We start from the raw sequence: 15,597 nt of genomic DNA on the forward strand, positions 1-15,597 counted from the left end.
TTTATTAATTTATAAGATATTTTATGTAATGTTTTTCTCATGCCTTTATTCTTTTCAAATGTTGACTATCCAACATGCAAAATCTTTATAACGTCCAAATAGTTATCAAACATTTCTTAAGAAAAACTATATATTGTCTGTTATTTTCATTAATGATTCTCTGTACAGGTTTGGTCAATTTCACTGATTTCATAACCACCATAAAAAAATTAGGAAATAAATATAAATTATGCCTTTTTCATTCTAGAATGACTACAAATTCGAGCTCACTAAAATCTTACCTTACTGCTTCCAATTTATCATAAAAAGAAAGAGTTTGTTGCTCAAGTATTTCAAAAAGGCTGAGAAAGCCAGGAGACATTCTGAGCTATGGATTGGTTATTCACACGTCAGAAACAGAAGTAGGTGTACGTAAGCAAGTGTTTCCACAAATGGAAAGGGGTGGGCATGGCCACTGTGTTTGAGTCAGTAAATGTAGTGATATCTCAGCAAATAGAAAAGATAGGAGGTTCTTATTTTATCTTTTAGCTTGTCAATATCGGTAATTTGAGTTCCTAATTTGCAAGAAATTATAGCCTTTGTATTTGGACATCATAAACATCTAATTTGAACCAATGCTGCATTCAACATATCACATGACACACAAAACTCGATATTTAGGTGTTTATTTTTAATATTTACTTTTAAATTAAGAAATTAACTAATATATATAATACTAAAATTTAAATTATAATCTACAATATGATACCAAACTTATTGGCATAAATTCATAAATTAGTAGTTCAATAAAGTATTGAATGTGAGTCAACAAAGGCAATGATATGGTTGACCCGTGTCAACAGGGTTAATGACTTGTTGTTACAATTTGTAATGGTAAGAGCCTTTTATATTTTCATGAGATCATCAGCACTATTTGAAATCAAAAACTTATGAAGTTAAATCATTTTATGTACAATATGTGATAGAACTAATGTCAGAGATCTTCTACTGGCCTAAAATATCAAAACACCCAATTGCACACTGTGGTGCCTACTAATCCAGTTATTAATTCCAAGCATACACTGGGTGCAAATGGGTTCTGCTAGTATAGAATGCTACCTTGGGTTCTGTGTTGATCATCAGTATTAAGAAGTTTCCACTCATGCTCCAGCAACTCGTAGACCATTTTCAGCTAGTAGGTGCTACTGTTTTGCTTGAAATAGTGTTTTTAGTAGCCATTTATATGTCTACGAGATGTCTTGAATCAAGAAAGAATAAAAACAATTATTTAGCATACTTTTTTACAAAAGACTGTTGTTTGTAGCATTTTAAGTTATAGAAAGTGACATTAATGAGAATTTAAACATTATTATAGTTCTAAAAAAATAGTTGATTGTTACTACTCTGATAGGCAGGCATATGTTTTTTACCTGCTTTTAGTAATATAGGAATTTTGAAATGTTTCGTTTATCTAGTTTCTGTGCAGTTTTAGCTGAAACATGTAGTCCAAAAAAAAACATGAGTTTGCCTTGTTCTAGTTGCTTTGTCATACATACAGTACATTGTTAACAGAGATTTTGCGGTATACTTTGTGCAACTCTCTCAACACAGGCTCAATTGTTTTGACCAACCATGTGACCACTTTGTACTCATTTAAAGTCTCTATAGTTTTGATGTTACTAACTTTTAATATAGTGTATATATCTTCACAAAATTTGGTAGACTTTCAGTAAACATTATAAGTCTTTCACATACAAAAAAAATCATATTTTTTTTCAATGAAGTATTTTTAATAAACTAAAAAAAGATTTGTCCTTGAATAAATCAAGCATATGTTTTGATGAGTCCGTGTGCAAAGTGATTTTCATGTTAAGATTAAAAATACTTTTTTTCATATCAAAAATCTCAAATTTCATTTGTGGAATCTCAAAAACCTCCTAAATACATTTCAAATGTTTGTTTTCAGTAAAATGTTATATTTTATCTGTTATTTTTTCTAACTTAACTCTATACAAGGTTGGTCAATTTGATAGACCTCGTAACAACCAAAAAAAAATCAAAATAAATATAAATTACCCTTTTTTCTTTGTCGGATGACTTCAAGTTGTAACATGAAACTACATGCGTTTATCCTGGGTTGCTTTAAACTCATAACAGTATACATCTATGTATAATTAAATTTTATTGTTTTATTACTCTGTGATTGCCCTTTGAACAACTAACTACTACTATTCATGCCTTTATAAGTTGTAAATTACTTGGGGAACGTGGAGCTCACCTTATGCTAATACATCATTTGATAGATGAAAACCTTGGCTTTCTATTGGCTTAGGTAATATAGAATTAAACCTAAGAGAGAACTATTAACAAATCCTGAAAGAGATGATATGACAGATGGGTGTGGCAAGAGGAGTTTGATTTTCTATTTGATGGCTCTGTAACCAAACAAAATTGAAGGGTATAGAAATTATAGTTTGTCTGAGCAAAGTGAGGAATTTACATTAAAATTCATACTTATTGTAGGGGTGGTGGATAAAATAGAGAGGAGAGGATGCCTAGAGAAAATATGTCACCTTTCTCACACTAGGGGAAATTCAGGATTTTCTTTAAATATTGCCTTATAAAATTAAGAACTTCAAACTTATATACTATTAAAATATGGGTTATTAGCTATGATTTTATGCTATACTAATTGGTATAATATAAACAAAAAGTAGTTTAATTAAGTTTTGAAAATAACTCTCTAAAAGACCATGACATGAGCAGTTAGACATGCCCGTTATGAAAGGGTGAATTCAATCCCAACCATATCAAGCCCAGGAAAGGTGGACTACATGAGCTTTATGGTTTATGATACACAGGGAATAACAATACCTCCATGTCTAATGTATCAGTGCTGTATAATGTGGTTATAGAAGCCATGCATGAAATAAATTGTTTCCTGTCCAGAAAGCAACTAGCATTAGCTCAGACAGTCATCTGTTCAATAAGGGATGAAGTCCTGGTGTTGCTAACTATCTAACTAGGCACTGTAATAGTTGTAGGTACAGTAGGTATAGTGAAAGTAACTGATGCTAGTGATAATGCTAGAGTTGTGTCTGTCGCACCATGGCTGAAAGTAAATATGTTGCTACTGGCATCTGAGGTTGCTGGTTAAGGATTTTATGAACATTCTAGACCTAGTGCAGTGAAAGCAACTCAAAACTCTTGTTAGATGACTGATAGGGTCAAACAATGGTGATTCAGCACTACATAGATACAGGGTGACATATATCTAATAAACCAACCGATTACCAAGCAGATGCTAGTGAAGGATGTTAATCCCAACAGAACCGACCGGTTAATGAGCACATACAGAGCAATAGAATGGGACCTATAGTCTGTTCACTGAATAAACACATGTATGGGTGGGAAGTGCTACTCCTTGTAGACATAATATATATGTCCCCCCCTACCCTCCATAAAGAAGTTTCAGAATGTCCCCAAGAGTATGTGAAATGGATGATATTTATTATGGTTTACACATATTAGTTTGCCTGACAGAAACTTTGGAAGGCACCACATCAACAAAAGTTATATGGTGAAAGAATGAATGTTCCAATGTAAGGACAGTGTGGTTGTGGTACGTGCCAGCAGCATTAAAGAAATATTTCATCAAGTAAATCCCCTAAAGCATGAGTTACAGCAGACACACAGCATGTTAAAGCACATGGAGCACGTTTATATGCTGCAGCCGTATGTCACAGATGATTCTTCACTAGGAGTCTGAAGAAGAGACTGAGGAGTCAGAGGGGAATTAGGATGACATCTGGAGTCATGTCAACCGTCCTGATGAGGAAGGCGAAGCTGAAGTGACTTATCTGGCATTCTATAACCAGATGAGGAGTTGCTGGAGATTGAAGCAACTACAAGCTCTAACTAGCAATCAAGATTTTAGTGTCAACGTCATGACTGATATGGTTGGGGCTGATCGATTAGCAACTAGGACGATCAAGTATTTGACACCCTACTAACTGAAGCTGAAGTGACTTATCTGGCATTCTATAACCAGATGAGGAGTTGCTGGAGACTGAAGCAACTACTAGCTCTAACTAGCAATCAAGATTTTAGTGTCAACGTCATGACTGATATGGGTGGGGCTGATCGATTAGCAACTAGGACGATCAAGTATTTGACACCCTACTAACTGAAAGAGCATCGCTATTTTGCTTTCTGAGCCCTGAGTGGTAACATAAAATACCATATATGCATTATACCATATGGTTACTACTTGATTACAGCCAGCTAGGTCTGTCAGGTAATCAAGAGACTGCAAACTGAAAGGGTGTGGCAACCCTAGCTTTCCAAGCTAACAAGCAGATTTCACTAAGGTGAGATATCTACCAGATGGTTGAATGATAGCTGCTTGATCATTGAGATTTAGTACAATCACTGATCTGCACAATCATTGACTAAAAGCAAATGGCATTCTTTACTTTCCTTGCTATCAGGTGATGTACAATGTAAATGTTCTATGTTGTTGGATTTTTACTTGTTTGTGAAAGCAAGGATGGTTGGTTGTAAAACAATGGAAGATTACTGATACGAGTAATTTACTACAGTATAGAACAATCACTCAGTTATCAACAATTAGGACATTCGTGATGGAAAGGGAATTGCAACCCGTACTTTCTGAGCCACTGAGTGGATTTTAGGATGTGAACCATCATTTAATGTTTTGAGAGAATAAGTTTCATAATCTAGCTGAATGCGGAGAATTCATCCCACTCAGTACTCACTGGATGTTTTATCTATTTGCCTGTGAAATATTCCAAACATACAAGGAAGCCTTGCTTCCTCTGAGCTTGTAGTTGAGTACATTAATAATGGCATGAATTGTAATCCTGGTAAATAGACTTTTTGTTAAAAAAGTCTTAATTTGTCTGAATTATGCCAGTGATTATTTATTTCATGAATGTGGGGAACCTGGTGATTACAACTGAGACTGTGAGGAATCAACAGTTGTTAATACACCAAGGAGACAATACCCTAAATTTGGGTCTTCAAGCCCAACCAAATCAAAGGAGCAACAAAGGGCTAACCAGGTAACAGGAATTAGCTGGACTTATGGGGCAACCTCAGCTGAGAATACCTCATGCCCCATATGAGATAAGTTCATTATTTAAAGAAATCATCGATGAATCAGTGGATTTATTGAATAGGGAGCCTTGCAGTATGTTTGATTGGCAATGGTTCTATAGCTACAATAGTTTTACTTGATTTGGTAATGAAGAGTGGGAAATTGCCTCCAGTGATAAAGAAATAATGTGGATTGACGTGAATAGCGAGTAGACATAAGGTTCAAGCAAGAGGAAAGTTGAAAGATATCATTACTGTAGGAATCTCCTCTGTGCATCATGAAGTGTGGGTAATTGATATTGAGGAAAAGTGCATATTGGGAACTGATGTGATGTGGAGACATGGATTCAGGATTAAACTAGCTTCAAATAGCTTTGAAGTCTATGACAAGAAAATTCTTGTATAATGCATGACAATTATAGGCTATAGTAGAATCAAACACTCCAGCATATTTTAAGCTATTATTGGTGGGAAAACCTTTGTGAATCTGAAGAATAAAATTTCATCATCAGAGCCATAAACACAATGAACCATAAAATTTGAGTCAAGTATGGACAGGTGGTACTTCCACATCAAAGAACATCAGAAATTGTCCCCTTTAAAACAAAGTGTGGAAAGTCTGATGTCAAATTCTTACATAATGAGAGTTTACCACCTCACTTACAAGAGCTGTATGACCGAAGAGCTATGAAGGCCTAACAACTTATCAGTTTCAGAGGTTATGTGACTTGCTCATGGAATATCAAGATACCTTCTCTGGTGGACCTCAAGACTTAGACTGAACAAATGAAATATCTTAAAAGATTGACACTGGAGATGCAGTCCCAGTCTATCAGTTAGCTAGATGACTCACATCATTTGATTAATGATACTGATTAGGTAAACTAAAATAACTTCTTTTCTTTCTATAAATTTCCTGCACAAATCATTTGTTCATTTTCACTAATTTATGGTATTTTGTTGGATGTAAAGTTAAGCCCCTGAATTGCATGTTCTATAGAACAAACACATCATGCAATGAACTGAAATAAGGTATTCCAAAGTAAACATATCAGTAGATGTGGTAAATTTAAAAACAATAGCAAGCTCAATTAATACATTATTTGAAAAACTGAAGATGCAGATCCAGTGACAACATTTGGATTATTCTTTTACTCTTTCTAGTAATTGCCCACAGCCAGCCAGTTTGTTTTATTCTTTTCACTTGATTTTATATTCGTACAATAAAATATGGCTCCTTTAAATACTTGACTCAAAATAAAATTGTACTTAAATAATAATTATATGTTTCAATTATGAAGAATTAAGAATCACTGTGTCGTATGTCATTAAAAAACATCCTGTTTTGATGATTGGCTTGAAACTTTAATGGTAACTTTTGTTGACAGATTGTCTTTCAATTACTTGGCTTTTGCCTATTTAAAAACTGTTCAGAATGATTTTCTGTTTCTGAATGTTTTACTTTCTAAAAAATGTATAAAGCACAGTCTATATATTTATAGATTACTTACCCATAGGTAGCATTCATATAAAGCTATCTCATTTATGAAACTGGCATTTTTTTATATCAAATTTTTTGTGTTAAACTGAAACTATTATCACTTATAAATAATTTCCTTAAGTGCAATTCAGTATTTTTCATTACATTTTGATACTTTACATTCTAGGTTAGGCTTAGATTATTTCAAAACTACTTGTAAATTAAAGTATGAACCTTCTTAAGTATGTGCGTGATGGAATTAGTCTTTCACTGCCCCCCAATATCACAGTGGTAAATCTGTAGGCTTATAATGCTAAAAACTGGGTTTCAATACCAATGGTGGGCACAGCACAGATAGCCATCGTATAGCTTTGTGTTGAACAACAACAACAAACAAACTTTCACTGTTTCCAGTAATTTTCCACAAACAAACAGAAGATATGCAAAGACAGACTTCCAGTTTGCTTTATTCTTCCCTTTTGGTTTTACATACAAATGATAAAACATGTTTAAAATCTGTCAGATTAGAACTGAGAGTTTCACTTTGTCTCCCATTTTATCTAATGATTGTATTTGGAAATTTACAAAAAAAAACGTTTCTTTTTTAAATATTTTACCTAAAAGAAAATTGTAATTTCAATGCTTTACATAAAATGTAAATAATTTATCCAAAACAGTGAATTATAATAGGTATTACTTGTTATAGTTATGTACAAAAACACATTATTTTCAACTTGAATTCTTACATACAGTTATTGAACTTGTGTCAGCTGTATCTTACAATGGAATATTATACAAAAAAAATATTTTCATGGTATTAAATAATGTTGTTGCTATAGAGTCAAGCTGGTAGTGTAACAAAAAGCACTTTTTGTCCATGTTCAATCACTGCAGCAATGTCTAAAGCAGTAGCAGTTGTTGATCATGGGGGTGTAAAGTTACCATATCTATATATTATATTATCTTACGTAATCATGCATTATATCACTGACACCTAGTAAATGTCATAGACATGTGAAACTAGCTTCCTGTTCTTCCAGTTCTCATGAGTTAATTGGAATAAATAAAATACAAGTAATCAGTGTTAAAAATGAAATAAATAAATAACAGTGTTATTAATCCTTACCATAAAAATTTGATCTATAAATTACTCAAATAAAATGAATAATAATTACAATTCATTTACTTAATCTAGTTCATACTATAATAGTGGTTGTTTAAGATAACTGATAAAAAATATAGCACCTAGATCACTACTATGTCAGCCATATCTCAGATGACCTAATGTGCCCTGATGTTGGGTGAAAAACTTGTCAGTAGTGGATATGGCAGATTTAGTGTAGTTTACATAATATTAAATATTCTTCTTTGCCTTCACTCACAAGTTCTTAGAATTGCTGTCACTTACAGTGTTTCAGGGTTGAAAATTGGGACCAGAAGGCTCCAGAAGTGATTATCATCAAAAGTCCTCACATAATACAAGTTACACTTCTTTTTTCATTACAAAGTGCATTAGTAACAATGATAAAAAACATCAGTTAGTAAATAGAACACTAGAAAGAACAGCATATTAGTCCTGTGGCATTTAAACAAAACTCTATGATATGTGAAGTTTTAAAATTAATATTATATTACTTTACTTTCTATAATAATGCTGATAAACACAGATACAAAATAAGATCTCAATAGTAAAGATAAAAACAGTCATGTAGAGAAAGAGAAAACTAACCTTTTGAGTACTGTTCATACTGATATCTGCAGAAACATCAAGTTGAGACACATTTGCTTGAGTAGTTGTCTGAGACATCTGATCTTGAGTTTGTTTACTTGTACTTTTCTGGTTTCCTTTCTTCCTTGTTCTAAAATTTCAATGAATACCAACATAAGCTGTGTAGTTAAGCAAGTAGAGTATTCAAACTATCGGGTCTTAATTACCACAACATATCACCCTTCTCTCTCTTTTATAATTATCTGAAACTGCCCCAAAAAGCATAAAAGAAGTGAAGTAAAAATCTCTTCCAGACCCATATTACAAAAAACACTGTTGTAATATCACTTCATGCTACACATTTTGTTGATAAAAACATAAGGGATGTATAAAATTCACTAACTGACTTGGCTTTCTTTGTTCTTGGAACAGGTTAAGCAACCACATTGTCAGTGGGAGAAAACTACGTTAGTAATTCTAAGAACGTATGAAGCTTTTAGCAATTCAAGACAAACCATGTGGTACAGTCATCAGGAAGCCCTGAAAAAACCAGATAACTAAACTGTGCTTCTCCTGTTTCAGGTAGGACTAATGGAGTGAGGGGAAAGAATGCATTATACAAAATCTGCAGACCTGCCTGTCTAAGGGCTCTGAAGACCACTATTTACATAACAGGTTATGAATTATTGGTGGTCAATAACAATGGAACAGAACATCTGCCTGTGTTTGTTGTTACTCGTGTAATTAGTACAGATTACATGGGTCAGCACTACATTCTTCAATATGCTCTGGCCATACTTCACCTTGCTGCATGGCAAGGAGTGTCAAGCTAGAATTGGGACCTTCGGTTGCTCTTCTTGGAGCTTCTAAAGCTTTAATTGATGTACCAAACCACTAGTATAATTTTGTACTGATGGCTTAATAATGACTATGTATTATACACTGTCCAGAGTTGGGACATTCAGCAAATGTATATGGTCTTAACTCTCTTGCTATGGGCTTTGTTGATTAGACTGAGCTCATGAACCCAAATTGACCTTTAGGATTTCCAGACTATAACTTTTAATATGTTTTGTGTGTCTTCACAAAATTTTGCAAACTTTCAGTGAATATTACAAGTCTTTTTGTAGACAAAAAACCAGAATTTTTAAGAAAGTATTTTTATTAAAATATTTCTCTGTGAATATATGGAATCAAAGCAAGTGCAAAGTGATTTTCATGTTAAGATTAAAAATACTTTTCTTCATCTGATTTCGTTTGCATAATCTCTGTAAAACCTTCCAAATGAATATTAAAGATTTATATTTCAAAACATACCTCCTTTCATACTACAGCTATTACTTGACTGCTAGGGTTTTTTTTTCTTTGCCCATCTAAGCATTGGTCAGATTTTTTCTTTCTTTCTCCAGTCCTTTATTCGTCACCAAATTGTCCTTGGTGATATCCGTCTTGTGACACTCTCCACCAACATCAGTGTGTCCTCTATCCCTGTACTGTATAAGCAACTCATTCAGATAATATTGTCACTTTTTTCTTGACAAAACATTCACTAATGGGTTTCTCTTTACTACGATTGTTGGAGGTACTTTGAGCATTCTTCGTGTTACGTATTCGATTTTCATTGAAAAAAAATTCTCATTTAGCAAGACGATATATGGCATGAATTTCTGGATTACTGTTTTTGGCACAGAGGCAGATCAGGTCTTTCCTATCCCACCTTTGATATTTAGCATCACTGAACATTGGGGGGGGGGGGTCACTATCAGTTGACCTTATTCGTAGTGAGATGGAAACATATGTTCTATCTGGTGGTGTTTCTCCTGGAGGCTCTGAGGCTGCACTTTTGAGCAATCCTGGACATTGGTGAAAATCTATACTTTCTTTTTCCAGTGCCTTCCTTTTCTCTGTTGGCTTCCCATGAGGCCAATTCTGGATCCTTTTCTTCAGATGGTAAATCTAGTAGGTGATGTTTTGGTTCTTTCCCCAGTTGCTTTTGAATTTGTGCTTTTCTTGATGGCTAAAAGGTCTGAGGGCAATTACTTGGTTCTCCCTCCATCCCTTGATATTGTGGTTCATGCAGGGAGGTTTATTGCTCTGTTACATTAAGGGATGCTATGGCTTGTCCACCATGTTTATCAAAACAACATGCTTTAGCCAGGTGGATGCATCTGTGGTCAACCTGAATAGATCACAATTTTTTAGGATTCATCTGACCCTAACTATGGTGCTAAGATATTTATTATTCCTCCAACTTTTGTCAGAAGCCTCTCAGTGATCGCCACATCCTTTTGACGAAGAGTTGGGACCACTGTTAGCATCCAGCTTGCTTCGATTCTCAGCTTCTGGCTGGTATGTTGTTGGAGGGCATTTGTCTCCCAGCTTCTGCCGTTTGTGAGTTACATGAGCTCCCTTTCTATGATTCTTGATTTTTACGAGTGTTCCAGAGTCTTTGGAATGAAGGATTGATGTCACTTGTCTGCGCTCATCCCTGTAGTCATTGGCTTCTCGACTTTCCTCAGCTCCTACAGGGGGTCATAGTTCTGACCCTTGGTCCATTGGTACCCAGAATAGATTCCACCCATATCTGCTTAAATCAATGGTAAAAGTTTTCCACACATCCAGAAATTCTTGAAGCCAAGACCCACAGACCCCAAAGGTATATGGCAGTTACCGCAGCTGCTTGTAGAGTTCTAACCATGGGTACTACAAGTTCTTGCATCAGGAGTAGTCATTCAGTTCACATCTTCACCACCATTATCCACCCAACCCGTCGTCTTTCTACCTCCCACAGATCCTTGTATTTTTGGAACTTAGTTCCAGGGCTATAGGAAATTTTTTGGTCAAGGGAGAAGTGGTGAGAGTTGTCCCAGTTCTTTCACGGTTTTATTCCCATCTGTTTGTTGTGCCCAAGATGATGGGAGATTGGCATCTGGTCATTGATCTTTCTTGTCTAAATCAATTCCTAGATCCTCCAAGGTTTACAATGGAGTCATTTCTCACTCTGCATTGGCAATTTCCGCCAGAGCTGTGGATGACCAAGTTCAGTATCGTTGATGCCTATCTGAACATTCCCATAATGGAGTCATCCTGCCACGATCTGTGTTTTGTGCGCATGGGTCAGGTGCTGCAGTTCAGGGCTCTTTCCTTCGGACAGGCATTGACACCATGTGTGTTCTGCCAAATTGTACAAGCTTTTTCTCATTGTTCTCCGTTCCCTAGGCCTGTGCACACACCATTACATGGACAACTGGATACTGCTGGCACCATCTCGTCAGTTGGTGGAACATCACACCCAGATTATACTTTCAGAAGCAACCAAGGCAAGCTTTATTATCAGAGCCGAGAAAACTATTCTCACTCCAACACAATATATTGTCCATCAGAGTGTCTTTTTCAACACGTTCTCAGTTGGGCTCAGCCAACTCCCATCCGGCTCCATAATATGGAACAGGCAGTCTGACTCTTAATCATGTCTCCTTTTCCCACTGCATGGATGGTTCTTTCTCTTTTGGGGATGTGGACATCACTTGAATCCCTCAATCCTTTGTGATGAGCTCGCAGTAGATCCCTTCAGTAGTCTCTTTGTGACCAATGGACCATGAACAGCGATCCACTGAATTCCCCAGTCTCCTTATTCAGGATCAACATTTTCAAGTGGTGGTTAGATGGGAACAATACTATGATAGGTGTTCCTCTGACACCATCTCGTCCAGAGATCCATCTCTTCACAGATGCCTCGATTCGGGGATGGGGTGTATATCTCAATGGTGAAGAACTCCAGGGCCTATGGACAGACAACAAGGATTCCTTACACATCAGTGTTTTAGAACTTTTTGTGGCTCAAAAGGTGATATCTCAAAGTCTGGAGTTATTGAGGGGGAAAACTTCATGCTTTACCCTGACTATTCTACAATGGTGTCTTACATTTCCTGTCAAGGGGCACTCGGATCCAGTTCTCTTTGTTTTCAAACCTTGTATCTTCTTTATTGGGCCCACTTCCATCATATCATCCTGCTAGCTTGTCATGTTCTGGTGGTGATGAATTTGGTAGCAGATCAGTTGTCTCGACCCAACCTCATTCTCCTGACAGAACAGATGGTGTATCATGAGGTTTTCTGTTGGGTTTGCTCTCTGTTCTGGGCACCGAAAATCAGTGTGTTTGCCACTCATTGGAACACTCAACTACTGGCATTTTGATATCTGGTACCTCACCTTCAGGCATTGACTATAGATGCATTCAGTCAGTACTGGATGGGATTGCACCTCTATGCCTTCCCACCAATTCATATGTTATCCAGACTACTAGCTTGTCATGTTCTGTTGGTAGCACTAGTTTGGCTGGGTCAATCCTAATTTCTGCTTCTGTGGTATCTTCAGAAGTGTCCACTTCTTCCACTTTTTCTTTGACCATCTCTGTTGAGGCAGCCACAATCTGACATCATACACCCAGCCATCCCGAAGCTCAAGCTTCATGCATAGAAGATATACAGTCCTTCGCATGGCATTGGGGTTTAAATGGAAATAGTACATATATCAAAATTGTATATTGCGAGGAGGTTGAACCCAATTCATCCAAAAGTGCCTAGCATAGCTCATTTTTTGTCCTGGCTCTTTGAAAAGGGTTTTGCAGCTTCCACATTTGCCTTATATAAGGCAAATTTATCGGCTACCTTTAGATACTCAACACGAAAATTATTTAAGTTCCCCATGCTCTCTGGCCTCTTCAATTCATTTCAGGTCTTTTGTCCCAAATGACCATTTCAGCTACCTAATTGGGATATTAAGGTGGTTTTACATGCTCTTTTTCAACATCCATTGGAGCCCTTAGCTTCGTGTACCATGTATCACCTTTCCCTTAAATTTATATTTTGTTGCTGCTGGCCTGCGGACATCGGTGGTCAAAGTTGTTTGCACTGCATTTGCACTGGACACTTTATCATTCTATCTCCGTACTCCTATACCCAGACAGGTCCTTCTTGCCTAAGACACAGGCAGCCAGGGAAGGGGATAAATCCTTTTCACTGATTCATATGACTGCTATTTCTCACCTTTATGACCAGTCGGATACTGATTGTTTGTTATGTCCATTGAGGGCCTTGAAGTGTTATGTTGCCCACACTAATGCCTTTAGAGGTGCTAGACAATGACTTTTTTATTCATTGGTATTCTTCATTTTCCCAAGCTTTATTCCCGGTTACTTTGTTGAAGTGGGTATGAAAATTGATTCATATTGCTTATTCTGGGCTATCTTTGGAGGCAATGACTCTCTTCTGCAAGTCACATCTCATCCGATTTGTCACATTTCTAAGCCCTTAGTGACCCAATTAAATTGCATGTTGGAGGACATTGTGTAGGCTGGTATGTGGACTTTTCCCAATACTCTTATCTATATTATTTGCATGATCTGGCAGTATCTTCCTCTGAGGATTTTCGACTACCCCCTCTAGCTATCTTAACCACATCCACTAGATCATAAAGATGGGTGAGTATCTGTATTACTAATATTGTCTCTTCTTTACTTTTCAGGGTCCCTTACCTCTTTTTCACAAGATCCCACTCTGTGGCGAGTGTTGCCCAGGCATGTGTGCTTTTATCAAACCAAGTTTGTGCTAATAACTATTGACACAATATACTTTATCTAGGGTGCAAAAGGCTTTATAGAAATGAGGTGTTTCATAAGACTGCATAGAGGCAGACCAAGTGGTGTTACTGTACTATGCTGGACTGCCACTCATGGACTGTCTTGAGTAAAGCATAAGGGGATCCTGCCTGTCCCTACTGATTATTGAATTGAAGAAATTAGGGTTGGCTTGCTTTTTAAAATTTAGGGAACGTGGTTCACCTATTGCACTGTTTCTAGAACATTATTCCTCAGGACTCACCCAACTACTACAGTTCAGATTTGATGCTTGGCTATTTGGTTGGATTGAGCATGACCCTTCCTTTTGAACATTATTAATTCAGTACATTATTCATGGAAGAGGGTCCATTGTCTCCTTGTGATTCTGAATGTAGAGTGGTCCCATCCTGGGTCCTTGGTTGAGCACAGTTTGTTCCACATCCTTCCCATGATTCCAAGGGGCAAGTGGAATTTACCTTGCTCACACAGCTGTGGAGTGAGGATAAGTGTTCATAATTTTAGACTGGATGAGTTCTGTTTCCTTAGGTTGAGTACTGCATACAGGATCCCTTCATTCCAAATTTTGGGTGATGCCTTTCTGACTTCATCAGGTTCAGGAGAAGGTTTGTCCACTGAGGTGTTGCTTACCTTCGTGTCGTGATTCCAGTGGCTTGGAACTCATCACTCTATAGCTACAGGTTGGAATCCACTTGCACATATATATATATATATATATATATTGTAGTCCAAATGACCTGGCCACCAACATAGGACTTAGGGACCATGGCCCTATTATTCCAACCTCGAGCAGTGGGACTTTGGCTTCCTTGTTGAAACCCGGCCAATAGTTACGGCGGATCATGTCATAGTCCATCTGCAGTGCATGATTTAGGTTCTGAGTGAAGAGCATACCTGTTCTGGATGTAGCGTGGTTCCTCCAAAAGGGTGCTAATCTTCTATTGGCTTGCCCACAATCTATACAGATGCATTCTATATGGACAACGCCCTCACTGGCTCTTCTATCTTATCAATGTGGGATTCTAGCTGTAGTGTGAGATGAGGTATGTTTTGGAAGTTTACATATTCTTAAATCAAAAATAATACCTCACACACTAATGCCCTTCCTTCCTACTAAGAGCTGGTGTTAGAGACTGCAGATTGAGTTGGTCTCAAAAAAAAAAGGGATAATATTATCTGAATGATGTGCTTATATACAGTACCAGGATAGAGGGCACATTGATGTAAGTGCAGAATGTCACAAGACAGATATTGCCAAGGGCAATTAAGTGGGAAATAAAAGACTGGAGCAAGCAAAAAAACATCAGACCAATGCTTAGATGGGCAATGGAAAAGGAACCCTGCCAATTGAGTTATAGCTGTAGTGTGAGAGGAGGTAAGTACCTTATTGGCATGATTATAAAGCAATGTTTTTAGATTAATAATTAGGCTGTAAAATTCATTGACACCTTATAATCATGGCCAACCACTGGCCCCTTCCCCTACTCTAGCCTGTCACATTCCTGAATGTCCAGATAGTATTCATCTACATATGCATGCTAGATGTAAGCTTAATGCTGTTCAGATATAGTGTTGGTTTTGTGGTACCTAAAAAAGAACATTATGTACACAATTTTTTCCTTCCTATGGTTCTGAAATGGAGTCACCATATATTTGAGTATCACTGTATAATCC

The 15,597-nt window shown here is 36.7% G+C and overlaps 1 protein-coding gene across 1 annotated transcript in view; it reads left to right on the top strand.

Annotated features, from left to right (window-relative positions):
• The window catches only part of LOC106464417 (Fanconi anemia group D2 protein-like), a 159,553-nt gene that overhangs the window by 107,210 nt on the left and 36,746 nt on the right, over window positions 1-15,597 (top strand). The window contains exon 27 of the mRNA XM_022392124.1: window positions 8,849-8,867. Coding sequence (XP_022247832.1) covers window positions 8,849-8,867 — 19 coding nt within the window. The remainder of the gene's footprint in view (window positions 1-8,848; window positions 8,868-15,597) is intronic.

This window comes from Limulus polyphemus, unplaced genomic scaffold (assembly GCF_000517525.1).
Source record: "Limulus polyphemus unplaced genomic scaffold, Limulus_polyphemus-2.1.2 Scaffold1644, whole genome shotgun sequence".
Classification (NCBI taxonomy): Eukaryota; Metazoa; Arthropoda; class Merostomata; order Xiphosura; family Limulidae; genus Limulus; species Limulus polyphemus.